Raw genomic sequence first — 18,314 nt, forward strand, 5'->3', positions numbered from 1 at the left:
CTTGTCAGACTCTTATAGCTTATCAGAGAGCAGTGGAGAAAACACAGACCTGGACAATGAGTCACAGGCTCAGTAAACAACAATAACCGCAGTTAGTTTGAAGCACCAAAAACAAATATTTTACTGTGATGGAGCACAGCTAGAATTTAACTGTTGTTTGGTGAACTAGTCGAGACAATCACCTAAACACATGATTTTTTTGAAAAAAAAAGAAGAAGAAAAAAAACAGAAAAAAAAACCAAGAGTTCAGACTCAGCAGCATAAAAACCACACAAAGTATTATTCTCAAAACTCTCAAATATAGTTAATTCTGAGGGAATGTGCTTTTTACCCAAAGTAGCTATGCACACATAAGACAGATATTATAGTATAAGCTCTTTGATAATTTCTGTGTTCTGTTTTTGGCTTTTGTAAGAGGTAGGAAATTTTGGCTTTCCATTTCTGTCTCCATATCAAGCAGCCATGGAAAATAGCACCAGATATGAACTGATCTCTGGTTTAAGCTGAAGAGAAAGTCTTGTCCAGTTATGTTGGATTTGATGGGTGGGGTTCAAGTATAAGAGTCAGTGGTTACTGGTTACTGCCGTCCTCTAAAATGGAACCCACATTCAGTCACCTAAATGAGAAAAAAAGATAATGCCTCTTGTAAAACAGATATGACAAAAATCAGGATTCAAAAGTTGAGATTCAAATGCATGCAATGGTAAAACTCAACTAAACCCAACTCACCTGTCTCAACCCAAGTGCTTGTGCGGATGTTTCTCATAGCTCACTGCATTGTTGGAGTTACTTCCTGATGAATAAAGATAAACTCATTGTCAGTCTATTATTAATGGCTGCTTTTATTCTCCCCCTCCCTATCGCTGAAACACAAAATAAATTGGTGGTCATACTAACCTAAATAATCCTTGTAATCTTTGAAGGACTTGTGTCTCAGGCTACGTCCATCTAGAGGGAGAACAGTTAAATGGGCTTATTGTATGAATATTTGATTTAAATATATTAATTCAATCTGCTGTTGTATTTTGAATGTAATCTTGCTTAGGTGTTTACTAAAACAATGTTTATAACCACCATATTATAATGTAAAACACATGTTTGAGTGGACAGAGGGATGGATGTATGAATCAACAATTGGATGGAGGAGCCCTTTCAGACCTGAGTTTCCACGCTGTTTGATGCACTGGCCTCGGTTTGGGATCCCAGCAGAGGGGTTTCCTGGGTTTATGATGTGGCATTCGTAACCAGTTGGGCAGAGCAAAGGCTCATCTCCATCCTCTGTGGTGCTGCAGGCCTCAGCTACACATAAACACAGTCAAGGAAGTCACTGCTTTATGCATATCTGTGTTCAAACGAGTTACCAATGTATTTATGTTGCACAATAGGTCATTTGTATTATTATCATCGGAATATTTGTTTGAGCACCAGAATGTTTTATCACAGGCAAAGTGTGCGTGTAACCCTTGTTCTTTAATTCGTGATTTGGTAATACTGCCAGTAAACCACCTGCAGGTGGCAGTGTCACTGCTAGGGATGTATATATTGAGGGGTCAAGGTTTGCCTGCTAGCATGGGCCAGTTAGACCATTCTGGAGAGTTTTCACAGGTATTATATATATTCCTCAAAAAAAAAAAAAAAAAGTTAGCCAAAACCCTTAAACCCCCTAAAATTTTAAGTTTAGATTTAAAAATGTTTTACAAAACACAGTCATTTGATCAGGGTTCCAATGTTGGTTAATGGATTTGATCAGGGTTCCAATGTTGATGCAGATAATGACATGCAGATAAGCAAATACAATTTGTATATAACATAACATAAAATATTAAATCTAAAAATAAAAAAAATTAATTTAAGAATAAATATAAAATACTTTCATATAAAATAAATATAGATATTGTCTATAATATAAAATAAAATATATTATAAATTATATTTATATATAATATATATATATATATATATATATATATATATATATACTGTATATATATATATATGTGTGTGTGTGTGTGTTTAAAGTTATTTATTTTAGTTTTATATTTTTATGATTTAATTATTTATTAGCCTTTCATCAACTCACGAACAGCTCAATTTTCTAAATGTTCTTATTTCTGATAGATTTTTGGGTAACACTTTATTTCATTGCCCTGTTACGCATGTTCCATACATGTACTTATTATAGTAATTATAATAACTGGGTAATAACAAGGTACTAACCCCCTGAACTTACCCCTAAACCTAACCTTAACCCCTTCCCTATTGCCTACTACTTTCTTAGGTATAAGTACACTGTAAGTAGCCTACATGTAAGTGCACGTAGCCTATACTGTAAAATAAAGTGCAACCGATTTTTGGATATGAGACCTTAGTGTTATTTAATAGTTGACAAGAATAAAAACGAGGCTGCAGGTAAAAGTGTTCAGCTGATGAAACATCTTTCCAAAAAACTTTCAGTACACAAAAACTCCATAAAACAGGTTTAAAAGTTGTGAGTTGTGAAAATTACATGTGATCTAGGACTTTTATGCAGCATGTACCTCGTTTTCATTCACGTTAAATTGAATACTATTCAGTACTCTAATAATATTTCTTAATATTGTTCCAAACAACAAATAATGGTCAGTGCGCTGTCACTCTGTGCACTAATTGATTGATTAATCGATACTCACCCTGCAGAACCTCCTCTGGTCCATCTAAAAGCCAGCCGTTCCCTCCTAACCACCGCGGCTTGGGCTGCACCAACCAGTCCAGCACTGACCAAAAAGAAATCAATACACATTATAAGCATGGCCAAAAGTACTCATGATTTACCTTACACACACCCTGCTCAGTAACTCACACCTCATGAGAGGATCAATTCATTGTAAAATCCATTTGCTCTGCTAAAGCAAATGTGTGTGTCTGTGGGGTTGCTTGTAGTGATTATTGAGCAGATCATAGTGTGTTTTCTCACCGGGTGGAGGTTGCACTGACTCCAGGCAGGCGTAGATGCAGCCGTTGTAACAGCACCGTTTGTGTCTCTCACACTCAGAATCTGACCGGCAACCCGGCACCTCACAGGCCCGCTCGGGCAGCATCTGGGGCGGCGGGGGACAGCGGTCGTTCTTCTGGTGCTGAGTGGTCTGAGGATGGTTGGGGTACTCATAGTCCTGAGAGATATAGATAACATATGTAAGAGATAGTATGGAAAAATAAACCTTCACACAGGGTGATCAGGACCCGTCAGCGATTTCTGAGAAATGCTGTTGAAAGTGGATAGGACTGAGCACCACAACACACTTGTAGACTAGCCAATCAGCTGTAGGGGGCGTGTCCACTCATGATGGGGGAGGAGAGAGAGTGAGCAAGAGGGAGATTTGAAGAAAGACTGTAGAAAGAGAGATGGCTGAGAGACATTACAATAGAGAAAAGGTCAGAGGAATATCACTGGAAAAAGAAGGGTTATGATCAGGCGAGAGCTTTAAGACCCGCGTTAATATTAGAAAAGCTTTCCAGCGCTAGAGAGACCCAAGCGGGAAGGCCTGAAAACAGACACAGAGTTTGCTTTGTTTCTGCTTCATAAGTAACATTAGTTTTGCTATGTTTCACAGAACCAAAATATGCTGTTGTTGTAATGGTAGCTATAGTAACAGGACAGTTTTGAGTGCCATTGTTTGTCTGGAGCTGGTGTGCTGCTGCTGAATAACAACAAACTCTTGCTTATATATACTCTTGTGTACTGTGTGTTCGTTTTTTTGTTCTTCCTTGTCGTTCGTTAGGTATCTTTGCTTCATTTTTTTGCAAAGCATTATTTTGCTTCTCTCCAGCTAAGGAGACATCCACTCTTGCATTGCATGTTTGTGCAATGAGCAATGAAGGGAGGGCTGTGTTTGTTTGGGTTGATTTCAAATATTAGCAGTGTTTCTCAGAAATCGCTTAAAAAATAAGGTTTTTGTGTATTTTATTTTATTTTATTTTAGTTAATGTTTTTTTTATTTATGGTTTTAGTTTTAGATAATATCTAATAAGAAAAGGAAAAAACTTTGCAATCGGCCTCAGCAGCGTGTTATACGAGAGACACAAAAGTAGCACTGGTTTTAGTTCCCTGGAAGAGCTGTCAGAAATACAGTGTTTCCAAAGACAAAGTTTTATGTCTCTTATAGCCCGTGACACTGTTTTCTCTGATATAGCGCTGTTAATATAACGGGAACACTGTTAAGGAACATAATACCTCTCATACAGATGCTGGGTAAGAAAAAAGGCTTTTCATCCAAATCTGGGCCTTTCTACTCTATAGTTTTCTTCCTCCCATGGGTTCTTCAATGGGCTCATAGATCTGCCTGAGCCAGGTTTCAGTTTGCACTAGAGGTACTCTTTAGGGGTGAACTCTGTTCTGAGAGTCCTCCTCCATTCTCTCGCTCTTTCTTTTCTTTGTACACCCTTTCTTACCCTGACCAATATACTAAAATGCTGCTGAAAATCCAGCCCAGAGCTGTTTAAAATGCAGACTTGTATGAGCTAGCGTTCAGAGCTTCATTCTTCTCCACAGAGTCTTTTATACAGTCGAAATGTGGCTGTGATTTTGTTTGCTAATTAAATTATGGTTTTGTGAACTGCATGCATCTTAAAAACTCAGCATGTTCACTTGGCAAGTTTGGAGCTTTGCTTTCGAACAGACTTTTAAAATAAAAGCAATTGTCTGGCATGAGCCCATTGCGGTTGTTTTTGCAATTAGGTTAGATTGTCTTTTTACAGAGTATAAGAGCAATTACTGTACAATTACTGTACACGCAATTACTGTACAATTCTGCTTATATTTAGCGCACACATTTATTTGAAATATACGTAAAAGTCTTTACTCACATTTAATTTATTTAATACATCCTGGTTAGAATCAGTCTGCCTTTGTTTATTTAACGTACAGATTATATTTCCTCAAGAGGATGTGGAAGTGTGCTCTTCCTGTCTGGAAGGTCCCCCGATGCTATACTGTATGTCTTTCTGCTTATCTCTATGTTATGAGATATCACAACAGTTTGTTCCGGTCCTCTGATTTGATCGGACAACGATGCTAATATTTCAATTAACAACACAGGATTGATGTTTGACGGTTTGATGCTGCTAGTGTCTTAACACAAATGCAAGTAAAAGAGGTGTGTCTGGTGAAAAATGTGTGCACTATTAACTGCCACATTTAACTGAGAGCAGCCTATTATTTTAATTTCACCAATGCTGGGTTAAGCACTGCAAAATTACACTCCCTCATCCCTCCAGAGGTCACAAAACATCCTTTACTTCCCATGTAAATTGTAACTCCACCCTGTTACTGCTCAACATCCTTTGGGTTTACTGAGTTGAGGCCCCTATTAGTATGAACAATAAGATTTGAACTAAATACATGTTGACATACTTAGCACTCTGTAGTGTGGCCTTCTAAGCAATCATTAAGATAATTACGAGAGGAAAACTAAATAGCCCCCTTTCCTCTCTCTCCAAGTTCCTCCAATGTGCTGTGATTTAAGTCTAGACGTCTGCATGTTAATTTCCTGCTGAGTTCTGGGTACTTTACAGCTTCTTAGGTGCTTCGGAGGCTTGGCTCAGTCTTAGTTGAGCTGAGTGGAGTGAGTAGGATGGGGTCTGTATGATTGGCAGATCTGAAGATGGGAACCGAAAGCTTGATGAAAGAAAGGGTTAAGGTCACTTGTTTCAGTGTTTCAACTCTTTTCCTGATAAACTCTTTCCCGATTGTGGTGATCCCTAGCTCTTTGAAAAAGTGTAGCAGTCCCTTTGTGATGTAGACTATTTTGGACCATCGACATGCCATGAGGTTGGTTGAGGTAAATTAGCAAGATTATTTTCCTTTCCCCTGAAACTTATTGTAGTACTGTATGTATCATTTAAATTAATGGTGATGTGCATCATGTAATGCCAATTGGTGTAGATTCTAGATCAAACATGGGTTTTGAAGGTATATACCAGCTAAACATTCCTTGCTGTAAACATTTGCACCACATAAACTGCCTAACGACCACTCAAATCACCCTAGCAATGCCCTAGCAACCACCCAGAACACACTAGAAACTGCCTATAGTAGCCACAAAGTAACTAACACCCTAGAAACAGCCACCCAGAACACTCCTGCAACCATATATCAATGCCTAAGTAACAACACCCTAGCTACAATACCTTTTGCCGAGTTTTACCATGGCAAGCACCACTCTCATTTTCTTCATAAAATTGAGGTTGAATGACTATGGCCTGTTTGAAAATCTACACTGTAAAAAAAAAACCTTATGACAAAAATATGTTTTTTGTATTGCTTTAACTCAAAAACAATTTTCAAATTGTTTTATGTTATACAAGATTCAACTCATTGTTATTTAGGCAACAACTTTTTTTTACAGTGTAATGGGTAAAATTTAAAATAAGTTCTTAATGAAAAGTGCACGTAGGCTATTTTATCTAAACATTGCAGAAATATTTTATGGGCATGAGAATATAGCCTCTGCATCTATAGATTTTTTGTTTTTGACTGTTAAACATGTTTATGTTTCATTTTCTGGTGAAACTGCTATTTCTATCTCAGCTGACTGGGATTACTGTTGAACTGCATCAGAACACATGACTGCTGTGCAACTGCTTTAGCTTGAACTCATGTGGGTATTAGCTGGAGTTGAAACACCACAACAGTCAAATTCTTCTTCAAGAACTTGTATACTTATAAAGATAATGATTCCCTAAATGACTGTCATGCAGTTGGCTTCACTGGACAATGAGAAGCTTCCAACAAGTTCCAGGGTGTTAATCAAATAATTTAAGCTCCAAATTAATGATTAATATCTTGCAAAAACTAAACATGTATGATTACTCTTGCAAATGCTATTTATGGTGCAAAACATTTACAGCTCCATCAAGTTTGAAATAACCTGCCATGCAAGCAGACACTGCACTGTTGATTTAGAGTCTACTAGCAAATAGAACCTGAAAGAGGAAGACAGACACTTCACATCGCCTCAGGACGTTGTTGACAGGTTGCTCTAAAACATCTGTCATCATCTCTGTCAGCTTTTGAACCGTTCGCCCTTGGCTTGTTAATCGTCACCGTGGATCTCAGATATTGATGGGGTTGTGAGGATACAGCAGAGTTGAGATGACCACTCACATGCCTTTACATGTCAGAGACACACACTGAGCTGTTATATGCTGCAAAAAGCTTTGATTCCACATTAGTCTTTTGTGATGGCTATCTTTTCAAAAGATGAATGAGAAACGTTCAGCTTTATAATTATACCATTTTACTTTAGCAATCCAAACCCTACAAAACAAGCTTATGGATTGATTACATTCTGATTCAGAGTAAAACAGTCACAAGCATTTTTAAGCAAATGCTTTGAAAGGATAAATAGCTCATGGTTGTTCGCAGTCATGAGTGAGCTGGGAGCCAGCTGGACAAGGATGGCTTTTGGACTGCTTCAGGCCCACCCAGAAAATACAGAATGCTGGCTCAAACCCACTTTCTCTCTACTCCAACCAAAAAAACAGCTCATCTACTTTTCTGACTCCTGTTATTGCTGTTTTTTTATTAAAAGAGGTCACATAAGTGGAATGATCTCAATTTCCCTCATTGTGAACCTAATTAGGTATACTGTGTCTATACCCATACTTCATCAGTTCACACCAAGAAAAAGAAAGAGAGGACAGCTAGGGAAGATAGCAGATGTTACTTGTCATAATGCCTAATGGAAAGATACATTAACAAATAAAAATGAATGAGAGGACTTTTAAAGACAAAATCAGAAAGTAGACCGCTCACATAACATGATACAAATATGAATTACTAGAGGGTTACTTTGGGCACGCTCCATTTCCTGTGGCATGTGGACGGATCCGTTTGTAAATCTTGTCAATCTTGAATTCCACAGAGGAGCCATAATGAGAATAACTCTGGAATGCAGTAAGTTGGGAAGGGATATCCATCCGATGCAAATTCCATCTTGCCATCCCTTGTTAATTGTTATCATTCAAACCTACACTTATCGGGACTAATGAGCAGAGGGCCAGAATCCTGATGCCTAAAGTCCTTATGTGCTTCTGTTGCACACACAATACATATACTGTCTGAGTATTCGAGCGTAAGCAACTCCACTGGAGTCACAGAGACACAGTGTATTCATTACTCCCCCCCACTGTATGGACCTAAAAGTCTCACAGATGCCAACCTCCGCCAACACTGCCTACACTAACAACAAAGGGCCAAAGAGTACCATGGTATTACCATTTTCCCGATCAAACGTATACATAAGATGTCATACAGTGCAAATTTGCATACTACTACTTATTTGAAGTCGACTCGATGGTAATCTGAAAATGAAGTCTTGAAAATATAGGTAGGTTAATAGTTATATTTTTCTACCTAGCTCAAAATATAAACCATAAACCATTACAAAATAATAAAAAAGACAAGTGACATGCGGTAATTCCATGATCAACATGTGAATATACATGAATATGGTATGGCATGGTACCATGAAAATACCATTGTATATTATTATGGTCGGGACCAATCACTACCTTGGTATCAAAATACTATGGTACATGAACATGGCAAACATGCAGTTATCACATTAGATTGCATATTTGCACATGTATTTGAATTAATAAGAAAAAATATATAGATAAATAAAAATATAAAAGATAGTATAATTATAAATGGATCTTTTTCCTGCTCAGCACTAAAATATTTTCCATTCCATCAAAAAGTACCAACAAAGTTACACTTTTGTATTGTCTTTGTAATGTACTTTTTGTAATAGTAATAACATGTTTTCTTCTTATGTTTACCATAGTGCCATGCAAATATCATAATAAATATGATGAGTGAATAATGTCATTCAGTACCAGTATACACTACCATTCAAATGTTTGTGGCAAGTTTTATGTTTATACTTTTTTAAGACGCATTAAATTGATCAAAAGTAAAAGACATTTATAATGTTACAAATGGTTTCTATTTCAAATAAATGCTGTTATTTTGAACTTTCTATTCATCAAAGATTCTGAAGCAAAATATATCACAATTTCAACAAAAATAAGCAGCACAGCTGTTTTCAACATTGATATTTATAAGAAATGTTTCTTGAGCACTAAATCAGCATATTAGAATGATTTCTGAAGGATCATGTGACTCTGAAGACTGGAGTAATGATGCTGAAAATTCAGCTTTGCCATCACATGAATAAATTACATTTTAAAGTAGAAAACAGTTATTTTAATTTTATTTCACAATATTACATTTTTTTCTGTATTTTGATCAAATAAATGCAGCCTTGTTCAGAATAACTTCTTCTGACTTCTTTCAAAAACATAAAAACAATTCTTAATAACAGACTTCTTTCAAAAACATAAAAAAAATTCTTAGTGTACATTAGTGTATATTTCTTTCACTCACAGGAATCGATTTTAATTTCAAAAAGCGACCGCTTATCAAATAAATGCAGCCTTGATGAGCATAAGAGGCATCTAGTGTCAAACTCAAGTGCGTGCACACACACACACACACACACCTCACCTTTTGGATGAGTCCCCTCTTCCTGATCATGCGTGCATTCCCTGAATCAGATGCCAACAGCAGAAAGAAAAAGATCGGCACAACCGGCACAAACCCAGTCCGGATCTGCATGGTCCCGCTCTTTCAGCCTGACGCTCCTTCTTCTTCTCTTCCAGTAATCCTCAGACTTTTGAAGTTGCTCCCGCCGTTCAAAACTTTCTTTTTGGACGTGTTTATGTTGTGACTTCCTCCAGCATTTATGTGTTTAAGGTCTCTGTCCTGTTGTGGTTACATAAATTCTTCTACAGAAGAGTTTCTAGTGCCATGAAGAGGGAAAAAAAACCTGCAGAGAATGAACACAAAGAACACCACAGCAGGAGTGAGTGAAGGAGAAGTCAAAGAAAAAGAAAGAGAAAAAGAGACAGCTGTCTGTGCAGCGGTTATTCTGAGGAGAGGGTTAAATGTGTCTACTGACACGAAAAGCACATGGTTACTCTGAGAGAGGGAGGGAACGAGAAAGAGAGGGAGGGCGAAAAGACAAAGTTGAGAAGAGTTTTTTCTTAGACTTTTCCTAGGCATCTTTATTAATGTCATTTTATGACAGTTTTCAGGCCTGATACACAAACTTGTGTCTGATTCTGTAAAATACTTTTGCGAAATATTCAACAAAGCAAAAGTACAGTAGAAAATCTCATCCTTCACATATTTGCTTTTGTCTTAAGGAAATGTTATTCCATTGTACTGGAATATTCCCATGTGATCTGTGAGTGTGTCTGTGTTCATTTCCATGGGATAAAACAGAATGGGCAAGCAAGCAGAAAGAATGAAAGCATGTGGTGAATTCTGAGGAAGGGGCCACTAGTCTTTGAAATTTCACGTTCCCTCCTAAAGTAGGACATCCCGCCTCCTGCCCCACACTCTCTGTACGCGTGTGTAACCCTGCTACAGGGGCTGGGGGAAAAAAACGAAGGAATGCCAAGTCCATTTTAACCTTTAACACCACTGCTTTTACTGGATGCAGACACTTGTGATTATTTTAGAGTTTATATGCTTACAGAATATTCCCAAAGTGAAAGAAAATGATTCCAGAAATGTCATTATATCCCAGGTAATCTGTTAAAAAACAACAACAACAAAACAACATCACAACATGTTTGTTTATGCCATGTCTTAAATTTTAGGAGTATGTTGCTATATTAAAGGATGCAACAGCTTTAGTACAAGTTGTTATTAAGAAGTTATTACAAGTGTTATTAGTCTAGTCAAGTATTTATGAACTTTACACAATGTACATTGTTTCATGTGCAGTTTTTTTCCCAGTCCTTTTATGATATTTTTTTTCCATACACAAATTAGTTATTGAAGGGTTAGTTCACCCAAAAATGAAAATTCTGTCAGTAATTACTCACCCTCATGTTGTTCCAACCCCGTAAGACTTTCGTTCATCTTCGGAACACAAATTAAGACATTTTTGATTAAATCTGAGAGCTGGATCACTCCTCTAGGCTTATAAGGGATCGAAACTGGCCGGCCCAAAAGTTATGAAAGACATCGTTAAAATAGTCCGAGTGACTACAGTGGCTCAACCTTAAGTTTATCAAGCGACGAGAATACTTTTTGTGCGCAAAAAAACAAACAAAAATAACGACTTTATTCAACTAATCATTTCCTTCTCTGTACGGCCGTGATATTTCACGTAGTGATATTGCGCAAAGCTTCTAGGTTGCACGACACACGCAGGCTCACTATTGGCCGACGCTGGTCACGTGTGTGATGCGTGACGTACAACCTAGAAGCTTTGCGTAGTTTCACTACGTGAAATATCACGGCCCACAGAGAAGGAAATGATTAGTTGAATAAAGTCGTTATTTTTGTTTGTTTTTGCGCACAAAAAGTATTCTCGTCGCTTGATAAACTTAGGGTTGAGCCACTGTAGTCACTCGGACTATTTTAACGATGTCTTTCATAACTTTTGGGCCGGTCAGTTTCGATCCGTTAAGAAGCCTATGGAGGAGTGATCCAGCTCTCAGATTTAATCAAAAATATCTTAATTTGTGTTCCGAAGATGAACGAAAGTCTTACGGGGTTGGAACAACATGAGGGTGAGTAATTACTGACAGAATTTTCATTTTTGGGTGAACTTACCCTTTAAGCTATAAAGCAATTAAATTACTTTATTTGAACTTTCATTAATGTAAATACATTAATGTAAAAATCACTAGAACAATATTAGCTGCATGTTGAGTAAATTTTTGTTGTTTGCTTATGTTTGTGTGTTATTAATTGTTGTTTGTATGTATGTGTATGTTACTATGATATATTTTTTTCTACATGTTTGTCTGTGTAACCTGTTGGTTTGAATATTGGTCTGAATGCTTTATTTTATATGTGAAATTTGTGATAACTTGCCTTACTTTCATTTTAGATCGCCTTTTTAACGAACTGGCAAGGGACAATAGATGAAAATTAGTCTTGCTTCTGTTAAATTAATTAATGAACGAATTAATTTTTTCCCCCAAAACATTATTAAAAAGTTATCTGATGTAATTAACAGTATGTCAAAAACATGTTTTTAAATGTTCCATTCACAATTATTTGCTATGGTCCAGTCCTTTTACACTCAAATTCATTTAAACTTGAAGGATTAATGAATAACAAACCTAAGAAAGAATGACTCGTGAAAAAAGATCTGCATAAAAACACCTGCATGGCATGACTACAATAATTGAAGTGAATGCACATGTGTCATCTGATGCGCAGCTGTTCTGATTCTTTTGATCTATGATTTTTGTAAAGCTTTGATACAATCAGTTTCCAACCTACGATCAGCAAAGATCAGTCCGGGAACAAAGCATGTTTATAATGATCATAGACTATAGATCTGAACTGCCCAACATCTTTCTCAGCATCTGTCGAGTAAACAAGAACCACGTGACAGTAACATTCAAGCTGTTGTGTGAGAAAAACCTATAAGCATTTTTCTGTGCTTTAATGTTGCTCGTACTGCAAACTTCCAATGTTTGTGGGGTTGTTGCCCTTTTACTATCTGTACAACATTATTGGTGTATTGTGGACATAAGCTTTCATGATTTACGTGTGGATGAAAGAAAACAGGGGCCTGACCTCACTGTGCTCCGGAAAGAAAGAAGATAAATCTGGAAGAATAAATGCTATGTTTCTTTTTCTCTCTTTTTACGTCTCTCCCTTTGAAACAAATACCTTTGATTCTTGCATGTAGGTGCATGTAAGTGATGTGGGCTTGAGTGTGTGTGTTGTCAGGCACTTGAGTGTTACACAACTCTCATCCTAATTTAATATTTTCTCAAATATTTCAAAAACTGTATTTCCTTTCATATCTCCATTAGGACCTCCATCAGTCTACTGGTTCTCATAGGAGTTCATAACAAACTTTCTACAGCTGTTCCTTTCACTCCTGTTTAGGACAGCCCCTCTCATTTGTCCCCATTATAGGCCCACCCAACAACCGGGAATGACAGAAAATGAGAGAAAGAGAGAGAGTAAGAGAGAGGTAAAGGAAAGAACTATACCTCTTGGGTATTATCCTGTATAATCCCTCAAGCTTTCCCGATTTTTCTTCTCCAACTTTGATTTCTTGCTGCTTTGAAGATCACTCTCTCTATAAGCAGTATGTCTCCCTTTGTCTGGCCTCACTGCTGCATAGTACAACTGTTTCATTTATAATACATATAATATAACTTGAAACTTGAACTTCAAACGCTGAAGATTGATAAAGCATAAGAATAAAAATTAGACACAGTGGCCTCAAAAGTCACACTTAAAGGATAGTTCACCCAAAAATGTGGGGGCAGAATTATGAGATACGTTTTTAATATTTTATTCCGTGGTGGAAAAAAGCTTCCATAAATATTTGATCTAATGAGGTACAGTATACAAGTAAAAAAAATCAATCTACCTCATAGTGTGTGCAGAAAGAGCACAGCCTATCCATTTTTAGTGCAGTATAATTTCATAAAATTATTGTAAGCCTAAGTAGATCTTAAAAAACACTGGCTTATGATGCTTTTGGGAAATGCAGCCCAGGTCTGTCTGTGTTTGAAAGGTTGTGTTTGCTCAGTCTGTACATAGCCTTTGCCTATTCTAGTTTCTTACTTTTCAAAGAGTTGGTCACATTAATCTATTCTGACACTTTTGAATTTTCTGTTCAGAGACAGGCAGAATTCCAATTTGTTGTAATTTCTGTCCAATTTCTCAGGTATTTCCCTTTTGTCTTTGATATTAGATTCAGTCTAATTCAGTTTTCATCCTGAGGCTTCACTGAACTTTTCCATCAAGCAAGGTCACCCATGCTTCATTCTAAACGGCTGTTTCTGGGGTTCCTGCCTAACCTGGACTATATGAAGGTCAAAGTGAAGAGGCCGGGATTTACGGGAGGGAGATATGTCTGGAGGAGCGGATCTGGGATCTGTTATTCCACTTTACTCCATCAACTGTTTCCAATTACAGACTTCAAAGGACTCATCGCCTCAACTTTGTTTAAAAGAAAGGATTGCTCAGGTCACAGGAAAACAGCAAGAGTTCTATTTTCTCTCATTACAACATTATTTCTTCTTCTCGTTGGGATTTACTGATGGGATCAAGTGTCAAAAACTATATACAGCATAACGGCCTATTTCTACTTGAAGTAATTAACCCACAGTGAATTTACAGTGAAATGTCAATATTATAAAGAAAGATAAAATGATAAGATCAGTGTTTTTATTTGTTAATTCAAAATATATATAAAAAAACATTGTTTGGTATTTGAAATAAAGCCAAAATAAAATATAAATATTATATGAAAAACATCCAAAATAAAACTAAAAACAACCGACAAAAGTACAACAACAAAATTACTAAAAATATAAAAATAAAAGCTCATTCAAAATACTATATTACTCAATTTGACGATTCTGATAAAAATATGAACTTATTTTGTGAATATCAGAATACACAGCTTATACTTTCATTATTAAAACTAAAATTAAGTCCATTGAGTGGCCTCCTTCTTTGTGTGCATGTATTTGGTTTACTGTCGGTACTCATGTGTTAAATTAAAGGGAAATGAGGGAGTATAAAATATAACAAAATAATTGAATGTAAGGGAAAGTGCAAACAGTGAGCCTGTGCATGTAAACAGACTAAAACGTCAAGAACGTTTTCATTTGTATGCCGTTGAAGGCTCATTTTGTCTAGAGCGTAATGTTTGCTTTCTCAGATTCATGGTAACAAGCATATTGAAATTTATTTCTGTTATAAAAAAAAAAAAAAAAAAAATCCAATTTGGAAAGCCACTTATTTGTGCTACACACAGACCAGCATGCAGAAAACACATCAAAGTGCAGATGTTAGGAAAAGATTATTGTGAAGAAAAACATGCTTTGATATGTTGTAAAGATGGCTTAGCTTTGAACGGTTGCCGTTTCATCACACTGTATAAACAGAAAAGATCTAGACAGTACTGTCTATCGTGTGGTTTTCTTCAGCAGGATGTGCCTCTGTTTAAGTCTATGCCTTCATGTTTATCCCATATAGATTCAAGATTAAGGTATTTTAAAGCTTTTGCAAAACAAAACACACTTTAATATACTGTTTTACGCTCTATTATACGGTTTTTAATAGGCCGTTTTTAATTCCATGTGAGTCTAAGCATTTTTTAAATGCATTATTTATAATGGTTTAAAAAAATCTAATGAGGAAAACATGTATTTGAAACAGTTTCACTGTCCATCCTGCATTTCCCCTTTTCACTGTTAGAGGGCGATCAATGAGAATGTTTTCTGAAACTGTGGCACGTCCTGATTTTGCCGGGTTAGACGGGCTCCTGGGTCAGCATATATTGTTGATCCTGAAACAAAATTCCTGCCTGAAAATGTAATCCTAACCCACTCATAATCTATCCTATATACCCCTAAACCCCATAAATTATCCCTAAAATCAATGGGAAATGATAGGTGAATAACACTGACATAGAAGCACCTAACCCTGGTTGTAAGCCTAAACTTGACATAAACTGTAAACTTGTCCCTCAAATCTGATTGGTTTATTGGAATGTTGTTCCAGGATAAACAAAGATGATGATCTAGGAGCATGTTGAACTTGGTGAAGGTTCTGCAAAACTGTGGGACGTATTTGACATCCAGACCGATGGATGGAACTTTAACCCTACATAAAATCCACGTTTCAAACCCAAATTTTAACTTGTGCAATTTTAAGCTGACAGACCAAAATACATTTTTCATATTATCATACACAAGAAATTGCAGATATTGTTCTTGACTGTGATCATCTTTGGCTGTAGCTAAACCATGAGTCAGCTTCCATTAGTCCATTAAGGGAGTGTCCATTTTCCAGACTTACTGGAGCAATAGATCTGATGAAATATTGCTTGCAATGGCATCATTATAGGACTACATGAGAAGACTTCCCAGAATGTTTCACTTAGGTGAGAAAGGTCTGTTCACTTTTCCTTCTGTAAGGGATCCACTGGAGGCAAGTGTAGATGAAACCAAAGTGCAGTTTATTACAAACAAGATTAAACATGAAACAAAAACATGGCGTGGCATGAAAAATTCAAAAACAAGGACATGAACTTACACAACAGAGGTTACAGTGAAACAAAACTTGACCAAGACACATGGCAAACATGAGGGCATAAATACACAGACTAATGACAAGGGACACCTGTGAACAATGAACAGACGATTAACCAATGACAAGACACATGGCAGGATCACATGACAAACAGGGAATCACATGACAGACATGGAACATGACAGGAACAAACCAAAACATGACAGATCCCCCCCTCTAAGGGTGGCTCCAGACACCCAAACAAAAGAAAAAACATTCAAGGAGGGTGGTGGAGCGGAGGTGGTCTTGGGGGAGGGATGGTGGGCCAGGCCCGTGCAGGGGGACAGGACATAGGACGTGGCAAGGCGTGGGCGGACCTGGGCCGTGACATGGCGTGGGCGGACCTGGGCCATGGAGCGTGTGGAGCCGGCAGTGCAGGAAGCCAGGACGGCGCCAGCAGAGCAGGAAGCCAGGACGGACCTGACAGTTCAAGGGGCCAGGGCGGACCTGACAGTTCAAGGGGCCAGGGCGGAACTGACAGTTCAAGGGGCCATGGCGGCGCGGCCTCCATGGTCCTATCAATGGACCTACTGCCCCCTGAAGGCTCAGGCGGCATGGTGATGGCCATCTTGGGAAGAGACTCTGGCGTGGTGGCGGCCAACTCGACCGAAGACACAGGCATCGCAGACATGGCATGAACAGTTTCTGGCTGGGCAGGCATGACGTGAGGAAGCTCAGGCTCGGCAGGACTGAAGTGAAGAAGCTCAGGCTCGGCAGGCCTGAAGTGAAGAAGCTCTGGCTGGACAGGCATGACTTGAGGAAGCTCAGACTTGGCAGGCATGACGTAAAGAGATACAGACTTAGTAGACATGACATGAAGAGACTCAGACTTGGCAGACATGACGTGAAGTTGACTCAAGCTTGGCAGGGATTACGTGAAGTGACTCAGGCTTGGCAGGGATGACGTGAAGTGACTCAGGCTAAGCAGGCGTGAAGTGAAGAGGTTCAGGCTTGGCAGGCATGACGTGAAGAGACTCAGGGCCAGATGTACGTACATTTGCGAACGCAGCGTTAGTAGCGCCATGGCCAAGACGCAGAAAGCGCTTGATGTGAAACCGCAATGTGCGTGTTATGTACCAAACCTGCAGTTTATCAGGTAATCAGCGCCTGTCCCCACCCACTATACCGTAAATTGTGCGTATTTAAACGCGCAATTGAATGGATCTCCTCCTCTCACTGCTGATGCCCTAACTGTTTGAAATGATCCTGATACCAATAATTGTAATGTAGCGAGGAGTTTAACAACTGCTGGAATGGAATATGAACGCTGAGTCGGAGATTCAATGTCATCTTTGATTTCTTCCAGTAACTGTAATATTGCGTAGTTGCTTAATCTGTAACGCTTAATGATTTCATTTTCACCCAACTGAAAAAGTGTGATTCTTGTGGCAAAAATCTTTTTAGCTTGTCTCCTTAGCCTATGTCTTCGTCTTGCTCGGATTACTGCTGCCATTTCACCAGGAGGCATATGCCAGGAAACCCGCTTCCTAAGTTACACCTGCTTTTAAGAGGCGGAGAATTTTCAGCGCAAAATAGAGGCGCGCTTTCACCGGCTTTTTCTGTACATAACGCGGAATACTTAGGTGCAGTTTACGCTTCTCCTCCCATCTCTTTATGTGACACTCCCACTTTCCCCTTGACCATCCCATGAATGCATATGCATGACACTAAAAGCGCATTTTGCCATTTTCAGTTCCCGTGACAGACAGTCTGCGCTTTCATCTCGGTGCGTCCCGTTCGTACATACCTCGCCATGGTTTTATGCGCAATTTGCGAAACAAATGCGCCTGAAGTGGGCGAAAAAGTGTTAGTACATCTGGCCCTCAGACTTGGCAGTCATGACGTGAAGAGACTCAGACTTGGCAGTCATGACGTGAAGAGACTCAGACTTGGCAGTCATGACGTGAAGAGACTCAGACTTGGTAGGCATGACGTGAAGAGACTCAGACTTGGCAGTCATGACGTGAAGAGACTCAGACTTGGCAGGCATGACGTGAAGAGACTCAGACTTGGCAGGCATGACGTGAAGAGACTCAGACTTGGCAGTCATGATGTGAAGAGACTCAGACTTGGCAGGCATGACGTGAAGAGACTCAGACTTGGCAGGCATGACGTGAAGAGACTCAGACTTGGCAGG

General features: G+C 38.4%; 2 protein-coding genes across 2 annotated transcripts; both read right to left on the reverse strand.

Annotated features, from left to right (window-relative positions):
- Positions 1-370: 370 nt before the first annotated feature.
- Positions 371-9,649, reverse strand: wfdc1 (WAP four-disulfide core domain 1). Its single transcript, XM_056261287.1, has 7 exons — positions 9,548-9,649; positions 2,954-3,149; positions 2,670-2,753; positions 1,159-1,299; positions 898-948; positions 730-793; positions 371-616 (listed from the first exon to the last, which is right to left on the reverse strand). Exons 1-6 carry the CDS (start codon positions 9,575-9,577, stop codon positions 735-737), a joined length of 561 nt encoding a protein of 186 aa, XP_056117262.1. The 5' UTR covers positions 9,578-9,649; the 3' UTR covers positions 371-616; positions 730-734.
- Positions 9,650-10,623: 974 nt separating this feature from the next.
- LOC130094874 (uncharacterized) lies at positions 10,624-18,063 on the reverse strand. Its single transcript, XM_056261404.1, has 3 exons — positions 17,153-18,063; positions 16,495-17,031; positions 10,624-10,639 (listed from the first exon to the last, which is right to left on the reverse strand). Exons 2-3 carry the CDS (start codon positions 17,016-17,018, stop codon positions 10,624-10,626), a joined length of 540 nt encoding a protein of 179 aa, XP_056117379.1. The 5' UTR covers positions 17,019-17,031; positions 17,153-18,063.
- Between the last annotated feature and the right edge of the window lie 251 nt (positions 18,064-18,314).

This window comes from Rhinichthys klamathensis, unplaced genomic scaffold (assembly GCF_029890125.1).
Source record: "Rhinichthys klamathensis goyatoka isolate OS25496 unplaced genomic scaffold, OSU_Roscu_1.1 h1tg000181l_1, whole genome shotgun sequence".
Lineage (NCBI taxonomy): Eukaryota > Metazoa > Chordata > Actinopteri > Cypriniformes > Leuciscidae > Rhinichthys > Rhinichthys klamathensis.

Coding starts and splice junctions, on each gene's coding strand:
- wfdc1 (XM_056261287.1), bottom strand. CDS start 9,577: ATGATCAGGAAGAGGGGACTCATCCAAAAG. Junction 3,150..9,547: donor AGAGGGGACTCATCCAAAAG/GTGAGGTGTGTG, acceptor TATATCTCTCAG/GACTATGAGTACCCCAACCA. Junction 2,754..2,953: donor GTCAGTGCAACCTCCACCCG/GTGAGAAAACAC, acceptor CTTTTTGGTCAG/TGCTGGACTGGTTGGTGCAG.
- LOC130094874 (XM_056261404.1), bottom strand. CDS start 17,018: ATGTCTGCCAAGTCTGAGTCTCTTCATGTCATGTCTACTAAGTCTGTA.